This window comes from Pararge aegeria, chromosome 18 (genome assembly GCF_905163445.1).
Source record: "Pararge aegeria chromosome 18, ilParAegt1.1, whole genome shotgun sequence".
Taxonomy (NCBI): Eukaryota; Metazoa; Arthropoda; class Insecta; order Lepidoptera; family Nymphalidae; genus Pararge; species Pararge aegeria.
Window position 1 is genome coordinate 11458669 of NC_053197.1, and position 19417 is coordinate 11478085.

A 19417-nucleotide genomic window follows, 5' to 3' on the forward strand; every position below is an offset into this window, starting at 1 on the left:
TAATTTAATTCAATAATTCTGTTCCAGTAAATTTTATTTCACAAAGTTCTCAGTCACGGAACCTCTTTCGAGCTAGCGAAATGCACGTACGCACGATTTCATTGCACAGGAAGCAAGGCTCATAAGTTCCATTTTACTATGAAGTCAGAGTGTTTCCATACTCAAAATGCCTATACAACTGCGTGTATGAATCTTAGGCCCTAGTTATGAAACCAATAGCGACCTACGAACAGAACTTGAAGTTCGTTCATAATTATGCTGAATGACCGATACTTGTTATCGGTTTATCAATTCGGGCCTTGTACTAGCGGTAATTGTAATTAAAGTCAAGGCAGATCTACTGCAAGTTATGCTTTGTAGTTGTTTGATGTTTGTTATGTAGGTACCTATACTTATCTACTTGGGACTAATATGGTGTTACAGGAATATGCACTCTAATAAATTAAAAGTGAACATTTTGAGTATTATGCGTAGGTACATAGGTTCACACCAAATTAGTCCGACCTACGTAGGCACTAATTTAAATGTCTTTCTTATATCATAGCTTTTTTACCCCATTAGATTAGAGCTAACATTTTATAATAATATTTCGACTGAATATTTTTGATTCTCCCAAACGTCTTTTGTACATTTGTATGACGCGTGTTTTAATTCGATCGTGTGGTGTACCTAAGTGTTAATATTAGGTTTTTTTATTTGATAATTTAACTTAAGCCGATACTACCTTATAAAGGTATTTCATTCGGGTGTATGTATGTATGTTCCTAAATTACGAAGTGTACCCTGAAAAGAAACAAAAACTCACCAAATTGTTGTTTTTAGTTTAAAAAATTTAAAGATTTTCTAGTTCTAGCTTTCGTTTAAATTATCTATTCTATCTTTTGTAACACTAACTTGTTTATTGAACTGTGATGTAATTTGTATTAGTAATATAAGGTTTGTATTAATTTAATTATTAATTTTGTATATTCGTAGAGGATTTTCTTAATATAATTTATTTATATGTAGCCTTAAGGGAATGTACGACTCACTGTTATGACCCTATTCACAAACTTTACCTGACAGTTATTTTAAAAACACATTAATTGATCATATTTGAAAGCAATAATGTTTGTGAATAGGAATTGCAGGTGTTATTTGACTGATGAATAAATTTTAGCTATGAAAGTAAAAAACTAGGAAAGGAAAAATAGTCCAGTCATCACTCAAACGCCAGTTGGAAAATAATAGAATTGTTTATACATTACGACGTATTCCCTTTTGAAAATTATCCCATTTTGAATCTTAATGTCTTGCAAATTTAAAATAAAAATTTTGGCGAAAACAATTTTTGTCAAAAAACATAGAATTCGATCTTTAACTAGATTTATACGGCAATCTTGTTCTGTTAAAATGAATGGTTTTAAAAACTACAAAAAATATTCCTTGGTAAAAAGTAAATCGATTAAAAAGACTAACAAAATTTTAAAAATGAAAATAAAAGATTAATAACATAAGAACAAGTTCATTAGTAACTTTCAATTAACTCTCAACTATTTAAGACGCGAATAAAATTTAGGTTCCAGGTTAATCCTATTTATCTATTTGACTATTAATACACTATTGTTTCCAACTAATAAACATGTATTATCAAGTTTTACAATGAAGTAGGACATAGACTTGCTTGGTAATATCCTAAACCAACAGCAACTTTAAAATTATGAACTAAAACCACAACTAATATTTATTCATCATCACACAAAAACATATTCAGATAACGCGGTATTCCTATTTTTCTTACTAATTACAATTTATTAAATTCTGCTTATAAACTAAGATAATATACCAATATAAAGATTCTCATTTTATCAACATTTAAACCAACCGCTTTATAACTATAAATTGGATAGCTATAAACTATCTAAATAATTTAAGTCGCATTCAGACATTAGATTTAGTTCTAGTGAATAAAATAAGAACGTTGTTTCAATAACAGCAAGCTGGATAACTTAGCTTTACACTGAAAATGTAATGGTACGTATTACTTTCCAGACGTATAGCCAGATAATTATTTATCAGGTTAGGAATATGGGAACAAACTAGTATTAAAAGTTTCATTCGTAAATACGATCGCTTAATATATCTAAATGATAACCATTATCCGGTTAATGAGCGTTGTGTTGAGTGGGTTGACTGACCGCTCTCGTTCAATTTCGCTATTAACACGGGTCTCCTTACAGTGAGAAGATTTTATTGCCGTAGTCTACCACGCTTGCCTACTTGGATTTATGGACTTCACGCACCTTTTTGAGAACATTATGGAGAACGCTCAGGCTCATGAAGGAAACCTGCATGGTTTCCCTCATCGTTAAAGCAAGTGATATTTTAATTACTTATCAATAATAACTAGAAATAAATATTAGATGTGCTGTTAGTCGTCAAAAAGTATATATTTTTACTCACGAAAATATTTCTACTATTTTCGTTACTCAAAACGAAAAACAAAAACAGACAGGCACTTTTTCTACCAGATTGTGTTTCTGGTAGGTTTGTCTAAACTGTTTATTTAGTAAGGGCATCATAACTGTCTTTAATAAACCTAACTTAGTGAATATCCTTAATTTTGAAACCTGTTTCAAGTCATGATTATTGTACTTTCTAATGGAAAATATTAGAATTCCATCCCAACCGACAAAGTTTTATAAAAGCTACGTTATCCAACTTGAGTGAATATTATGTACTATATACTTAAACCACTTTAAGATTCACTAAATTTGCAACGATTTCTTAGTATTTTTCATAATATAATTAGCTTAACAAATGTTACCGAAGGAATACGTAATCAAGTAATCACGCTATATATAATCAATTAAATAATTATTTATTCTGCTTAAATAATAAACCATAGTTTTAGCAATAAAATTTAAGTAACATTTGTATGATTTAGGTAGATACATAGTTTCTGATACGTAAAAAATTAACCGCGTATCTGAATATGTTAGTTAGGTTTTTAACGAATTATTTATAAAGAGAGCTAACTTACATTGTGAGCAATAATAAATACGAAAAACATAGAAATACATTTTCTCCAGAGATGTGTGAGTAGGTATCAAGTATCAATATAATCGCATTACTTTCATAGCTTTATTGAAAGGCTAGAAGTTATACTGAAAATTAAAAATTAAGAAGAAACTAATCCACTTCCTGACAGTAAACACTTGAAACGATGACATCTTTTTCATCACACATAAGATACTTCTACGTTAATTCAAACACGCATTGAGAAACACCCTATAGCCAAAGCAGGCGATGCAAAATGTTGATGTCATACATTACCTTACGAATGTTATAGTTTCCTTTATAAAGAATCCGTTATAATACCTTACGCTTAAGTACAGTTTTGTATTTATTGCAGTCTTGTATTTTAAAGTTAGCCAACACGTATATTGTGTTTTGATAACAATTTCAGTCATTTGTGAGAAATAAAAAGAATTTTTACCAAACATAAATTTGAAGTGTTTATTTTGCGTACCTATATCTTCAAGAAGATGATAACGAAAAATACCTGGCTAAGTTTGTAGCGGGGTGGTTCTAACATTAAAGCTCCTTTGGAACCCTCGATCTTCGTTATTCATAGTATAGTTAAGAACTAGATGTGCTGCAGTGGCCTGCACAGGATTTTTATCCAAGACAGGTAAGAAGCAGACTGATTACATAAAATTCAAAAATGTATGAATGTATGAAGTGCAAGCCACTGATATGCTGTCAGTTGTCAAGCCGTCCATAGTAACAAGCGGGGCCGGAGGACTGCAAATTGAAGTAAAAATCTGTGTAGCGTATACACCGTAAACATATAGCTCATGGAAAGCGTCGGTGACGTTGACTCGAATTCGATGACTTTTTAATTCACCCAAAATGTGCTAAAAAGTCTGACGTCCAACGTCTGAGAGCCCGCGATGCTTTAATTTTTAGGTAACGAATGTATAAGAGTAAAGAATTTTTGATTTAATTTCATTTGCAAATGACTTGACATAGTCAACTGACGCGACGTCGTGATTTTAACAATATAGTGCCCTACAAAGTACGGAGTTAGACAATACCACTTTACTAACTCTGGGCTGGTACTTAATAGCAAATTAAAAAAATCCATAGCTAACAATTTTCATCGTAACCCGGGAATCGAACCTAGTGACCACATTCTAACCACTACACCAACGAGGTAACGAGAGTGTATGAAGAAGTTGCCATTGTTTACACCTTATACTTACTTATAAATCTAAGGAATTAGTTTGTTCGATATCAGAAACGTTACACTTCAACCAACCTCGAACATTGGCAGAAATTCGTTGCCACAGCAACAAGCTTATTATTAAAATATTAGGTCACCATCAAAACAAATTTAGAAATCGAAGCCTGTAAAATATAAGCCTTGTCGTCGTCGAATATAAATTAATTCCGTTGTGCGGGTGTCTCTTTTTAGAGTAGGTCAGCGGGGCAAACAAACTTTTAGAAATTAAATACCTATACTCTATTGAAACTTTAATTTATTATAGAGAGCAATCAATCTTTGGACAGTTTTATCATAACACTGACTAAACGGTTACTTTTGTTTTTTTTCGAAATATCTATATACAAGTTTAAGAGCACACGCAAATAAAAAGTTAAGTAGCCACATATATGACTGATAAGCCAAAGTTTCCCATCCACAGACCTAGATAAACCGGGGACGACAATTAATGTGGGTGGTGGGTTGCTGGTAGATATTGTGGTTCCTTAAGCCTTATACAGATTGAAACTAAGACCTGCGGGCCTGACTTTAATGCTCTGGTCAGGTTGGATTGTGTTGTTGGGTGTAGTTCAATTTGGCAAAAGTTGCCATCGTTAGGTTTGAAGAATAAGGAATCAGATATAGGACAATCAATCAATAAATAGCCTACAACAGCTGGACTAGAGGTCTCTCCGAAGGGAGCGCTCGCCTATAATCCTTAGTCGCCTCGTACGACAGCCACGGGAAGAGGAAGGACGGTAACAACTGTATTCCAGTGTACCGTCACCAAAAGGTACACTTAAAGGACAAAATGCAAGTCAATTACCCAAACAAGTTGCCATCGACATATTGGGACCCAGTGCATTTGAACTACCCGGTCAGAAAGTTTCCAGAAACCGGCACATCTAGTGAAGTTATAGGAAGATATTGGAGAAATCAGCCCGATGTACTGCACGAAGTAGTAAGTAAGCTTAAATTTGTATATCATTGCCAGAATACTTAATTTCCCATATCTGGATTCCCCTCTCTGATAACAAACAATAATAGAAAATCTCCTAACCTATTTGTGTGTGATAATGACTGGGGATGACGGTTTAACTTGATCATCAACTACTCTGAACGTGCATCATTTTCCATCCATTGGAAAACAGTTAGTTGTCTCTTTAAATCTAAACAAGCTGAAACTTGTTTATTATTTTTTAATAATATTAATTAGATTCAGGATATATGGTTACGATAGGGTTGACATGCTGTCGTTTTCAAGCCTTTCAAAATAAGAATTTAAAAAAATATCTCTGAGCTACGGAAAGAAAAATATTTCTTTTGACTTTCAAAGTAGATCTTTCACTAGCTGCACCAAGAATTTAGCTAAATTAAATTTTAAAACAAGACTAATTAAACTTATTCACAGAAAACACCAATAGAAGAAGCCTTAAATTATTGTAGAGACTACAATGTTAACAATACTCTATCGCGGACGCAAAGAACAGTAGACTTTGGATATAAAATACCAGAAACAGAAAGAATTAACAAGCACACGTCATGCTATGAAAATCTTTACATATATCCACCCAGCAAAAAGGTAAGCATTATAGCGATAATATAAATACATTTTACTTAAGTAGTACCTATCAAAGATATTCTTAGTAAATATTTTAATTTAATTTATGTTATTGGTCTAAGAAGAATTTCCCGTTTAATTTTGTTGGATATTTTGAAAGATTGCTTAAAATTACAAAACATTTATAGTGTATCATTGAGTGCTGCGTTAAAAAACTCATTGACCTTAAGGTATAAAAATAGTTAAGGAGTTTGGCATTAAATTAAATTGCTACATGTGTGCATTGTGTGTGTATTGTGGTCACCCTATTTTTTAAATCCAGACGCAGAGTAACGTTGTGTGTGTCAGTCTGTCTTTCTGTAGCACACTATTTCCCGAACGGCTAAACCGATTTAGATGTTGTTTTTTTAATATTTGAAAGGTGAATTTTTCGGGAGTGACTTTACCGATTTTCATCAAAGATAGCTTTGATGAAAATCGGTTAAGATGGTCGCTGCAACAAAATTACAGATAACATATTTTTTATCAACTCTTCAAAATTTTAATCCAAGACGGTCGCGAAACTAATAGTACTAATAGTAATACACTATATAATTTTTTTAATTTACTTTAACTTTATAATATTATATAGAAAAACAGATGCTTTAATTACTATACTAAATTAAGAAAGTATCTTACTAAAAGCGTTATTCCAGCTGGCAGATCGGACACCCGCCTCAAAAGCGCATGGTACTACTGAAATGAAAAGTTCATACACTGTACCTACTATTGCATCCAGATTGGTTACGGATAAGAATCAATTTAAACATCCGGCATCATTACCACTAGTACCAGTAAGTCGTTATCATTAATCACCTTCTTAATAAAAAGATTTTAGAGCTTTGTACCTCCAAGCTTTCCCATTGCGGATTGGCGGACTGTATCAATTTTTTAATAGGGGCAGTAAAATCCAACAACCAAGAAAAGGATCATCCCGGGATACGATCTCAGGACATCGCTATCGCTATCTATGCTGACCACTGGATAAATGAGTGTGATCAGGTCAGATCAGAATACAGTTGTCATCGCTCCTATTCTTTCCGCGGGTGTCGCACGAGGTACCAAGGGAACATAACAGAGAGCGGGCAGCAGAATCCTCTATGCTACTTGTAGCATCTACTGTGATAAACCACCCGCCTACCCAGGTGATTATGGCAATTCCTCCAGTTGATAGAGGTCTTTAGTTCAACAGTGGACTGTAATAATCTGTTGATGATAATGAGATAAACGAGGCAATTACAATGAATATTTCTAAAGACTAAGAGAAACAACAAGCCAGTTTTTATGTCCAATGATTTTATGACTAACTGTGAATACCCTAGTGGTTAGAGCTTCAGTCTTCTTTTCAGAGAGACCGAGTTCGATCCACGGCACTCACTTCTAGTTTATCATTAAAATATTACGGTGTAGAAAGTAAAACATCGTGAGGAAACATGCCTTCCGCCATAACGCACTAGTTCACTTGTGGAGCTCTTTTCAATCTTTTGACGGCCGACTGGCGCAGTGGGCAACGACCCTGCTTTCTGAGTCCAACGTCGTGGGTTCGATTCCCACAACTGGAAAATGTTTGTGTGATGAACATGAAAGTTTTTCAGAGTCCAGGTGTTTATCTGTATATTATAAGTAGGTATCTATGTATATCTATTATTAATAAAAATATTCATGAGTCATCTTAGGAACCATATTATAAGCAACGCCTACATTTGGGCTGGATGGGACCGATGTGTGTATTGTGGTAGTACCTATATTAATTATTAGTATAAGTAAAGTATACTTGCAATCATATGATATGATTATTGTATGCATAAGGTCATCAATTAATATTTCCTTTCATGGAAATAAGGAAGTCCAATGCTGCTATAAAATTCTAAATTATTTATTTCAAGTAGGCTTACTCTATAAGCCCTTTTGTAATGACAAAACCATATTATGAAGAGTATAATATTACAAGTTGTATTTTATTTGCATTACAGCCGGCAGAAGATACATTTATTGAAGAGATAGAGCCTCTAGACACGACGCACGAAGGCTTTGAAAAATATTTAGACCCGTATCTATCAACAAACCGGCTGCACCATCGGCCTTACACGGCTGACCAATTAGCAAGACCCTCAAACTCAAAGGATGTTATAACATTTTACACTTATGCAAATGTTCCATGGGTAAGAGATTCCTACAGTAATTTTGAGCCGAGGCTTAGAACCACAAAGGTTATATAGTCATTTACGAAAATCAGAACCCTTATTATAATTAAGGTGTCTTTCTTTTTTCTTGCACCACAAGTCAGCCAAAGATAATATCACCTGGTAGTTAGTGTTGGTGCAGTCTAAGATGGCAACTTACCTCTAAGGGGGTATGGCAATTATATATATTCATAATTTAATTGCCATACCCCTACCAGTTTCTACGCGACACCGTACCGGAACGCTAGATCGCTTGGTGGCACGTCTTTGAAAGATTACTAGCTACGGCCGAAGCCAGATCCAAGATACCAGATCAGACCAGTAAAATTCAGAAATTAAATATTATCAACTAGGGATTAAACCCCGGACAACCGCTTATAAGACTACGGCGCTTACCGCTGATCCATTCGTCCGTCTCGTCTCGTCCGTCTGCCTCTCAATTAGTCTGTGGCACCACACTTCTCATATGTCATGATCTGCCAAGTTGATTTATAACAGACAAGATTTTATTGCCATAGAATTTATCAAATAGAAAACGAAATTATAGACTTAAATCGAATACATATATTTCAGATTAGATCGCCAAAACCAAGCTGCCAAAATTTTCGTCTACCATTAAGCAAAGCCAAATCTGTTTATGACAGGGAAAAGTTTAAACAAGGTTTTCGGGAAATTAGGACACATAATAAACCAAACTGGGTACCGAGGTGAGTGGGGTTATACCTATACTGTCAAATGTCTATGTGTAAAGTCGTTTACTAATAAAATACCTATTATGTTTAACAAAAGATGATAAATGATCTGATGAGATGATTATGGTGAATCAGCAGTAGCAAATTCAATATTTTCCTGCATTTACAGTTCTCCACCACTAGACAACAATTAACTAGAGGGGAGGATATTCAGTGGCGTGCATAGAGAGTATGCACAAGGTATGCAGATGATATAAAATGAAGAAAATCTTCAGTACGAATTAAAATTAAAATTAAATCTTCAGTTAGAATTTTTATATCTCGCCTATCCTTAAGTTTTTTATGACTAGTACTGGAGAGTTTTTTAATTTTATATTATCTGCCCGCTTAGTGCATTCCCTGTGCATAACCCGTATGCACGCCACTGAGGGTATTAACTCAAAATTAAATACAACAGCTGAAACGTTTGCCAATGAAAAGCCAATGGCAGATAGAAGTAATAACAAATAAAAGAATTTACAGTTCTTCATTCAAAAATGATGTTATGGATAAACCGATTTCGTACTTTATTTTCAAAACTTTGATGTGGCATTGGTTTGTATTCCATTCACTTCTGCGCACTTCTAATTGATGCTGTGCCGTGCCTCTAACACCACTTTAAGCCATCGGTTTCGGTAACTATTTAATGTGATAATGTTATAATAGTTATAAAATGCTAATGCATGAAAATGCCCGCATTGGAGTACCGAGAGAGGTGAGAGGGAGGGAAAGGCCGACGGATTCAAGAAGGGACTTGCAAACTGCGTTTATAGCACTATAGCTAAGAATATTGTCATTTTTATAAAGTCAAGTTACAAACAGTATCCAGTAAAATGTTGAAGGTATCAAAAAAATACAATACGACTTGGAGTCCGTGAATGGTTGCCAGAAGAACTATCTGCAACGAATTGCTTTATCAGGCATGTTACACAGCTTACAGCACCGACGTAATGTTGCTTGCCTAAAGGTTTTTCACAGGATCAATGAACAGTTCAGGAACAGCACAATCTTGTTCCCCCATCGCCATTCTACCGCAGAACAGCGAGACGCCGTGAACAGTGGCATCCTTAAGTGGTTGACATTAAGCAGTCAAAACGTGCGAAGCGCTTCCATCTACGTTTCTGAAACGTACCGCTAAGGTTGGAACACTTCTGGCATCGGTGTTTCCTGCCACGTAGGTACCTGAATGCATTAAAGGCAAGAGTGAATAGTCATTTTCTAGAAAAGCGCGCCATTGTTTTTCATCAGGCATGATAATGGTCAAGCGCAAACCTATATAGTATTAAAAAAAATGCTCACAACTCAACTTTCATTGACCATTTTGTTTACAGAACATTTCAAACTGAAGTTAGAGACAACTACGTGGCACAGACGTCACGACCCGAAACGCAAATACACAACTTCGAAGAGGAAGTCCGCTCGCACTATCAGCGTTCGATTGCAAGTTTACAAACAAACATACAACAACAGGATTCTGCTATACGACATCTGTACACAACTGAATATTCTCACATTGGATTGAAAAAACCGCTGTGTTCCGCTCTCGATCAGTTTGTTCATAAGAATAAGAGATTATTTAGTAAAAAGACAACTTGAACTTGACAAGTATTCGGTTAAAATAAAAATGAAATATTTATTCCTAAAATGAAGATTTCGTTTCGTTATCTTTATATTAATTGAGAGAACTTGAAAGCATCGATAACAAGCCTCTCAAATAAACATTAACGATATTCTAATAGTAATTTACGGTTGATAGTAAAAGTAATCAAGAAATCATAAAGAAAAAATGTTTGTATTGGTCGCAATATCGGTCACTGGATCATATTATATCGGACCTGCAGGTATTATTGTCAGTTACGCACTTAGTTTGAGTAGGTTAATCGCACTTTATTTAATCAATGAACTGTATTAAATTTTTGTAGAAGCAAAATAAAAAACGTTCAAAAATAACCCCCCCCCCCTCCGACGCCAGGGGTCCCCCCCTCGGGGGGGTCCTACTCTCCGCCAGGGGTCGGAGAGTTATTATTATTAATTTTTTGATAGAAACTCCATTGATGTTATATGTTACTACTGCGAAAACCCAACACTTAGGTGCAATGTCAAGTTTCTGCAAATAATTACTGGTGAATACCGGGTATTTATGCTAAGAATTCGTCGTAGGGGCAAATACTAAACCAATTACCAGTTTGCTAAGCTGTGGGAATACTCTGCCAAATGCTGAATCTGCTGCGTCTGCTGTTTGCGCTGTTCGAAGCAAGAATGCCTTGAATATTTTTAAATGTCGTCTTAAACAGTTTTATTTGCCTTTAGTCACTAATTAACTTAAACTTAAATTGCATTTATTATACTTTCTCTAAGGGTTGTCTGGAAGAGATTGCTTAAGCAATACCGCCTTTGCATACAAATATTTGTTTAAATTTATTAAGTTGTCTTTTGTGTTGTTTTTTTTTGTGTGCAATAAAGTGTTTAATCTATCTATTTTATCCAGTTAATTAATTATTCCAAGCAAACTCATTGGCAGAACCGATTAAAAAAAATCTTTATATCAAAGCGGTCAATAAACTTGACAACGATCATATGATAATGACGTTATGACTTATGAGCCATCTAGAAAGCAAACAAAAATATTTAAACGACACCATTTAAAATGCAGCCAAAAATTAAATGGAAATAGTATACTTCTTAATAATAATATGCTTGATAGGTTATGTTATTTATTTAATTCAGCCGTACTGGATTTTTATTCTATCTTTTGCTTTCGTTTATGCACTGTACAGTCAGATCAGCATGATTTTCTGAGGAGATTGCTATTACTATAAGTGAGTACAGTTGTATTATAACAAACAACATAGTATTATTTCAAAAGAAAGACCTCAACTGCTTAATAAAAGTAGCAATTTCCACACTCCATGGTGAATTTCTACTACGTTCTAGCGATTCCCTGCTACTCGCTTGACGTCATCTGTCCACCTAGGGTCTAGCGCTAAATTATACCAACGCAGGGGTGCCACCCTAACCATCTCTCTTTGAGCGTCCATCGGTCATATTTTTAATGATAATAATCGACGGACCAAGCAGGTAGATCTGATGGTACACCATCTGATGGTACTCTAAAAACTAGTCGAAAGTTCCGCTCGGCATCCATCAATCATCGTTTAAAGTCTTATGTGCCTGTATCTACACCGGTAACCACACCCTTCAAATCGGAACGCTTCTGCTGCAATAACTAAAAAAGCATAGCGGAAGCACTTTCCCGGACGACCTCCGCCACAAAAACCTCTACTAAAAGCCTTCATCACTTCATCACTTGTAGCCAGAGTGATGTAATTATATTAATGCAATCTCAGTCATCTTACCTGACTTACCGACTTTATAATTTTATCTCACTACTTCAGTCATCGTTTCTGTCGAAATTTTATTAACCTCCAAACCAGCGACGTGCATAGAGGTCACAAGTTAAGAAAGTCTCCAGTACGAGCTATAAAAACTGAAGGGTAGGCTTTGTAAGAGGTATAAAAGCATACCCTTAACTATTTATAACTCGTACTGGAGATTTTCTTCATATTATATCATCTGCATACCCTGTGCATACCCTCTATGCACGCCACTGCTCCAAACTTACCTACAAAAAACTAAGGATTTCGAAAGGACTTGATACCTTTGCTAAGCTGTTTTCCACAATCAATATCCTGTCTATTTTGTTTTTATCATTTCCTTTAATTTTAATTGTATTCTCATGTTTTACAAAAACCTGATAAGACTCTTTTTATCTACTAACGAAAAATTTTGATATAAAATAAATTATATAGAGTGTTTTTAATATTAATGATGACAGTGTTATTATTCTTATTAATTCATCGTCTTCAGCTTATGAAACAGAGTTCTTCAAGCTGCATGGAATCGCAGGCTTTACGAATATTATTGGAACGATAATATCCTCCACCGACCGAACTTTGAACTGGTGTACCGAGATCTTTACACTAAAACCTACAATATTATAAGGCCTTACACGGAGTTGAATATAGTACCAATCTCGTGATTCTTAGCAGACCAAGCTTATTACTAGATCAACGAAGAAGTAAAATAAAAAAGTTGGACAAGCAGTTTTCTGGATTAACTAGTGGGTCATAAGTATAGTCATAAATAGTTATGACTTACTCTGTGAGGATATACAAGTTTTATTTTAAAAACTAATTTGAAGTTAACAGAGTAAAATAGGAAATTAAGGTATCAATAAAATATTTTTTCTACATTATATCCGGAACAAAAGCTCCTTTCAAATCCTCAGATGGCAGATCAAATTTAGTAGATCTATCCTTACACGAAAGAGAAAGAAAAGGATAGCAATACTAAATTCAATCTGTCGTCTAAAGATTTTGGATTAATAATAATTAATTTCTGGCGTAAATAACATACCTAAATCTGGAGTTATGGTTAATACGACACGCTACACTTACTTTTATTCTAACATTGCTTACATGTTTCGAGTATAATATGTAAACGGAGCAAGTTCTGCAAGCTGCGCACGCGCACTTACGAACAGTGTTATTGAACTATTCACACGTGTTTAAACAAATAAAAATAAAATAATAAATACATTATGAAGTGTGCTCAAATAAAACGCCAGAAATAATCGTGGTATTTTGATAACTTCGATCACTATTAGCGATCGTTGTTTGATAAACAATACTTGATTTATTTACTCAAATATTAAATTGAAAATAAACAGTGGTTTTTTGAATATGGTGCAGTATAAATTACAGTTTTTAATGTTTTTATTTACTATAGTCGAACAACTTAGTAACGCGGTACCACAAAAGGTAAGATATCCCTTAAATTATTACAACACGTTATGAATTCAATCCTTTAAATTCCAATTGAAACATATTAAATATTGCATTTCTCAAATCCTTATTCGGAACGCAAGACACAAAAAAAGTTATTTTTTGGGGTTTAGCTTTACATATCTGTTGAAAAGTTTTTAATATACTTACTAAAGTATTCTTTCTTATTATACTGTATAGTGATTTAAATATTATTTGACAAAACAAAAATTATTTATAAGTGGAAAATACAGGATGAAACTAAATTAACTGAAACAATTAATTTTATCGGCATTCGATTAATCCTCCATTTAACAGCTTATCTTTCGACAAAAAAAGTTGGTGAATCGTTTTAGTTCTATAGTCATCGGTTAAGGGAAAACAGGAATTAGTGTTACTATGTAGGTGCCTATAGTGACACTGGCAACTTAATCTTTTAGAACCTTTATTTAGTTACCGGCCTAACTCATAATATCATATGCAACGAACTAAGAATTAATATGCTTTATTTTGTTTAGCTCTATAAGTCGTACCTTTTCAGTACCTTCTTTCATTTTCGTCATATTTTATTCTGTATCTTATTGATATTAGGTGCTAAATATTAAAATATTCAGCATCACAATAAAATCACTATGTCCATTATCCATATAACATTGAAAATATATTTTTACACATTCAATTATTGACAGTCATTACTCGCACGGTTGCCATAACTAATTACCGTGTCGATGCGACTTTGGTGATAATGTACAGAGCGTACATGGTATGATTACCATGAAAATTTCCACTTTTGGCATGGACATTTCATTGTGGATAAAACATTTCATATATTCAGTATATTTAAATATTCTATTTAATTACTTCCCTAGTTTATCATAATCATCATCTTAAACCTATGAATGTCTCAGGCCTCCTCATTCATATGTGATTAGGCTTCAGACTAAGAGCTAAGACTTCAAGCTGGGAAATATGGTCATATTAGCCGCAATCCAAATATGAAACGTATGCTAGTATTTTGTAGTCTCTCAAGCTATGCTAGTAGCTAGTAGTTTGACCAAACTGAACTGGTCTTCAGTTTGGTCAACAAAACTTGCGTCAGCGTAATCAATAATGGGAAGGAGGAGAGTTTGTGCGAGCATAATTTTGGTAGGAATCGGAAGAAAAGAATGAAGGCGGCGCAAAGAACCCAAAGCTGGAAATGTTTTCTGCTGACCTCTTTCATATTATTTGTCCAACCGATTTTAATGACAGACAAACAGTACCTAATTTGCTAATTTGCCACTACAATGTAACTTTTCTGACTGTTGCTGTCGACCGGTGTCCTGTCACCATAAATAAAAAAACGATGGGTATACATCTGTCGCTGTACAATTATGTATGCGTTTGTATGAAGATTATCAGTTGTCAACTTGCTGGAAATCTTGCTGATTTGGGGAGTTAGTACTCTAGCGTGAACATACCTCCTCTCACACCATTAACCCATCTCGCAAGTACCTACCGAATATTTGTAATTAATATACACAAAATGCACCTCTAGCTTTTCGAAGGTAGATGCGTTTTTTTCAATTTAAGGAACAAAATTTAACTTGCTTTAAACGATAAGGAATATAATATCGTTAGGGAACCCGCATGCCCACAATTTTTTTCAGCACGGTGTACAACCTTCTTAATCTGAAAGGAGACCCATGCCCTATAGTAGGCCGGTGATTATTTGATAATGTTGATATGAATTAATCGTTTTAAAATTAGAGTAATTTAAAAAAGATAAGTTACTTATGTGAATTTTATTTGATATAATGCGACTATCACTTTATATACATTTTAAAAACCCGTCGGACTACAAACCTAGTTGCTTTAATAAATTAATTATGATTTTAATGGTAATAACTTTATTTATATATGAACTGAATACTTTACTCGTCATAGGACTGAGAATAATAATATATTACCTCAACTTAAACATAACACATGCGGTCCCCCAGGCGAGGCCGAAGCGTAAGTGGAGCAGTAAAAGTTGTCCTGTCTCATAGTCTCTCAACAGTAATAATTTTAAGTATGTAGGTCACATATTATTGACTTTTCGCTAGTGACTTTGCCGATTGTTTTATTGGCAACAAGTTTGCCATGATTTTAGACGGAGGTTAGAGATTTGGAGGTTTTTCAACTGAGGGTGTAACAGTTACAAGTTGGCAATGAATTGGAATATTTTGTACTCTTTTTACTCTTGGGCTTCAAAGAAACACTTCTCTTCTGGCAACCTATCAAGCCTACAAGTTCTTGTACAATTTTCTTTTTGCAATTATGTACATTGTCACAAGGTTTTATTAGTAACAACCGTAACCCATCCCCTTTTAACAAATTATTGGTTTAATATAAGTACCATATCCGTAACAAGTAAGTATTCTAACCATTCTTAACATCACGTCCTTTGGTAGCTTGCCTGGAATTATACAAATTTTTTGTTCTTGTTACTTACCATATGGTGTACATTACAGTGTTTTATTTGTCATTTTCATTTCATTTCAAGGCCGGTACCATGTTACACTACTTGTGGAGGAATAAAATATACATGTATTGTATTTAACTCTTACCAGTAATAATTCTTACAGGTACTGCTAACAGTCTATTATGAAAGCAAATGCCCCGACAGCAAATCATTTATACTGAAGCAGTTAGAACCAACGATGCAGCACCTTCAGGATCAAATAAAATTGATTTTTGTGCCCTTTGGAAAATCGAGGGTAAGTCCCAAAGGATTTTATTAGGTACACGGTCGACATCCCTTTCGCAGTAGTCTTTTAAGTGGGAGGTCCCAGTTTCATCCTCAAAATTTAACTGGTCTGGTCTGGTAGTAGACTTCATACATACGGACGACAGTGATCCGGTACAATTCCGCGTATAGAAACCCACTATGGGCTTCTATATATGTCACTGCCATAGCCCTAATAGGTTAGACCGCCACCATCTTAGACTGCATCCTCACTTACCACCGGGTGTCCATGACTCCAGACAGGTATTGCAGTCAAGGGCTAACTAGTAGTGATATGAAAAACAAAAAAAAATTGCTACTAGGTATCTGAATTTGTTCCAATATTTCCAAGCTATTCGATTAATGTGCCACTAAGACTAAGATTATAGCGTATTATCTGGCTATAGCTTAAGAACTTTGTGCGTTGTGTATCAATAAATCCAATTTATCTCACCACGCTCTTTCTATGCTAATTTTTAGAAAAGAGATTTAATCATGTTTTATAACAAATTTTCAACAAAAACTAGTAGTCCCTTGCGACTTCATGCGGGCATAAGTCAACCTTAAAACATAGAAAAACTCTGTCCTGCACTTTTTCTTAGAACTTTTAAAGGAGAACAACTTCGTGTTACATGATTTTATCGAAACTTTAACCGTTTACGCAGCGCACGTAGCGGAAGCTCTCAAAAGGAAAAAAAAACGATTTTGAAATATTCTTCATTGGGCTATGCTCCTATGGGTAAAACAAACAAACTCTTCAGCTTTATATATTATTAGTATTAGAATATTTGTTTATGTCATAGTAACAATCTAAAAAAGAAGAAACTGAGTAAAATTTTCTTATCGCACATTTTAGAGTATAAATTACGGTGACGAAGGGTTCGAATGTCAACATGGCCCAACAGAATGCCTAGGCAACATTGTGCAAGACTGCAGTCTGCATCTTTTAAACGGACGAAGCGATAAAGAAAAGTTGGCATATGTGGCATGCGAAATGGATACCGAAGCTGGATCGCAAGGAAGATATGACGTGAGTTATCAAACATTAGATGGAAATATATTTTTCACAAATTTTTCAATTTAATTTAGGCTAATATATGACTTGCTTTAACGGTGAAGGTGACGGTAGCCATCGTGAGTATACCTGCATCAAGCATTCATGTTTCCTCTCGCCATAATGTTCCCAAATGTTTGGTGCCCACCAAACCGCACTTGGCCAGCGCGGACTTCGGCCTTATGCTGTCTCAGTGTAAGAGGAGTACCCTACATTGGGCTGGTAATAGATTGATCATCATCATCATCATATCAACCGATAGACGTCCACTGCTGGACAATGGTCTTTTGTAGGGAGTTCCAAATTCAACGGTTATGTGCAGCTTGGATCCAGCGGCTACCTGCGACGCGCTTTATGTCGTCTTTCCACCTCGTTGGGGGTCGACCAACGCTGCGCTTACCAGTTCGGGGCTGCCATTCCAGCCAGCACCTTGGGACCCCAACGTCCATCCTTTCAAATAATATCATAAATCCTTTGAAATAATATCATTTATAATTTTCATCATCATCAATCTATTTTTTTTCCGTCCCATTAAAGGATATAAAAATAAAATGATAATGATGATAAAAATTATAAATGATATTATTTCATATATAACAAGCTTTAAATTCTCGGCCTCACATCCTATGCCTGTTTCATATGATCTCACGTTCGGAAATCACGTGTTGGAAATTTGGGATAGAAAGTATACACAGACACAGTTATATACAAATGCGAAACTGTGTAAAAATTTGAAATAGATCCATCGACTCCCTTTTGTGGATGGGATAATATGAGGAAGCAGAATTCTAACTTTTACCATTTCCGTATTTTTGGTTGAAAGGTCGAATAATAATTAAAATTATTAAAAAATTGCTTCAAATTTTATTAGATATTGAGAAATTTGAGCGAAAAAGTTAATTCAATTATGTGTATTTTGCAGTGCGTTGAAAACGCAAAATTATCTTCAGCCGAAGTAGAACATTGCGTGTATTCGGGCAAAGGCACGGTGTTGCAGCTTGCGTCTGAGTACTACACAAACTTGGTGACCCCGAAGTTTGTCCCCACAGTTACCCTTAACGGAGTAAGTATAATTTTTTGATATCTTACTTTAGTATACTAACTGCATCTTTGTCCTATTGGTAAGCATCTTTTAGTGTAGATTACGAGATCCATCTTGGTTCCATCCCCGGATTGGGCAAGGAAATAAAAAATCTCAATACCAGACCGCGGACCGGTTTGGAATAGGTTGGCACGTTAAGCCTTCGATCCAGGTTATCATCACTAACATGACTTGATAATAAACATTGAAACCCATCAAACCGCATTAGAGAAACGCTGTAGGTCTATGCTTTAACATCCCGTTTCCTATGAGATTTGATGGAGTGGCCCATGTTGATAATGAAAATACTTAAAATGATAATGAAAAATGTGAGCGTTATGGTCTCATAAGCGAGAGGTCTGGGGTTCGATCCCCGCTGGGGATTTTAGAATTTCCTGTTGTCTGGTGAGAGTATTTCGTTGTGGCTAGTCTCAACGGCGATAGAAACTTATTAAGGGCTATTTAATAGGGTTTCATATAACTGCCCTAAAAGGTTATCCTGGTAACATCTTAGACTGCATCACAGCTTATCTACCACCAAGATAGATTGCAGTCAAGAGCCTTGTCTTAAATTAATACATTTTCATTAACTTTTCAGGTATTCGATCAAGCATTCCAAGACAAGGCGCAAGAAGATTTATTCGGTGGTCTCTGCTCAGTTATTCCGGAAACTCCGCCTTGTGCTCGATACTATAACTACCTTGCCTTAAACCACCTTTTATACGTACAATGAAATAAAATTTCAACGTAGTATACGTCATGAGGTTGTATTTTAATTCAAATTTAAAAAAACATTTATATTAAGTGGGCTTATTTTTGAAACATTAAGTATGTCCTTTTGTAGTGACTACTACCGGTTCGCTGGCCAGAAATTTAAAACTTTCTCTTTTCCAAAATCAACAATTTACATTTAAACTATTTTTTATTCGCAAAGTAACCGCGTAAAGTTT

General features: G+C 34.8%; 1 protein-coding gene across 1 annotated transcript; it reads left to right on the forward strand.

Annotated features, from left to right (window-relative positions):
* Positions 1-5057: 5057 nt before the first annotated feature.
* LOC120631762 lies at positions 5058-19235 on the forward strand. The gene is made up of 10 exons (XM_039901440.1): positions 5058-5207; positions 5658-5828; positions 6503-6634; positions 7820-8008; positions 8603-8736; positions 10092-10173; positions 16193-16324; positions 17189-17362; positions 18309-18449; positions 19066-19235. The coding sequence occupies exons 1-10, from the start codon at positions 5058-5060 to the stop codon at positions 19198-19200; spliced, it is 1440 nt and encodes a 479-aa protein (XP_039757374.1). The 3' UTR covers positions 19201-19235.
* Positions 19236-19417: the final 182 nt, after the last annotated feature.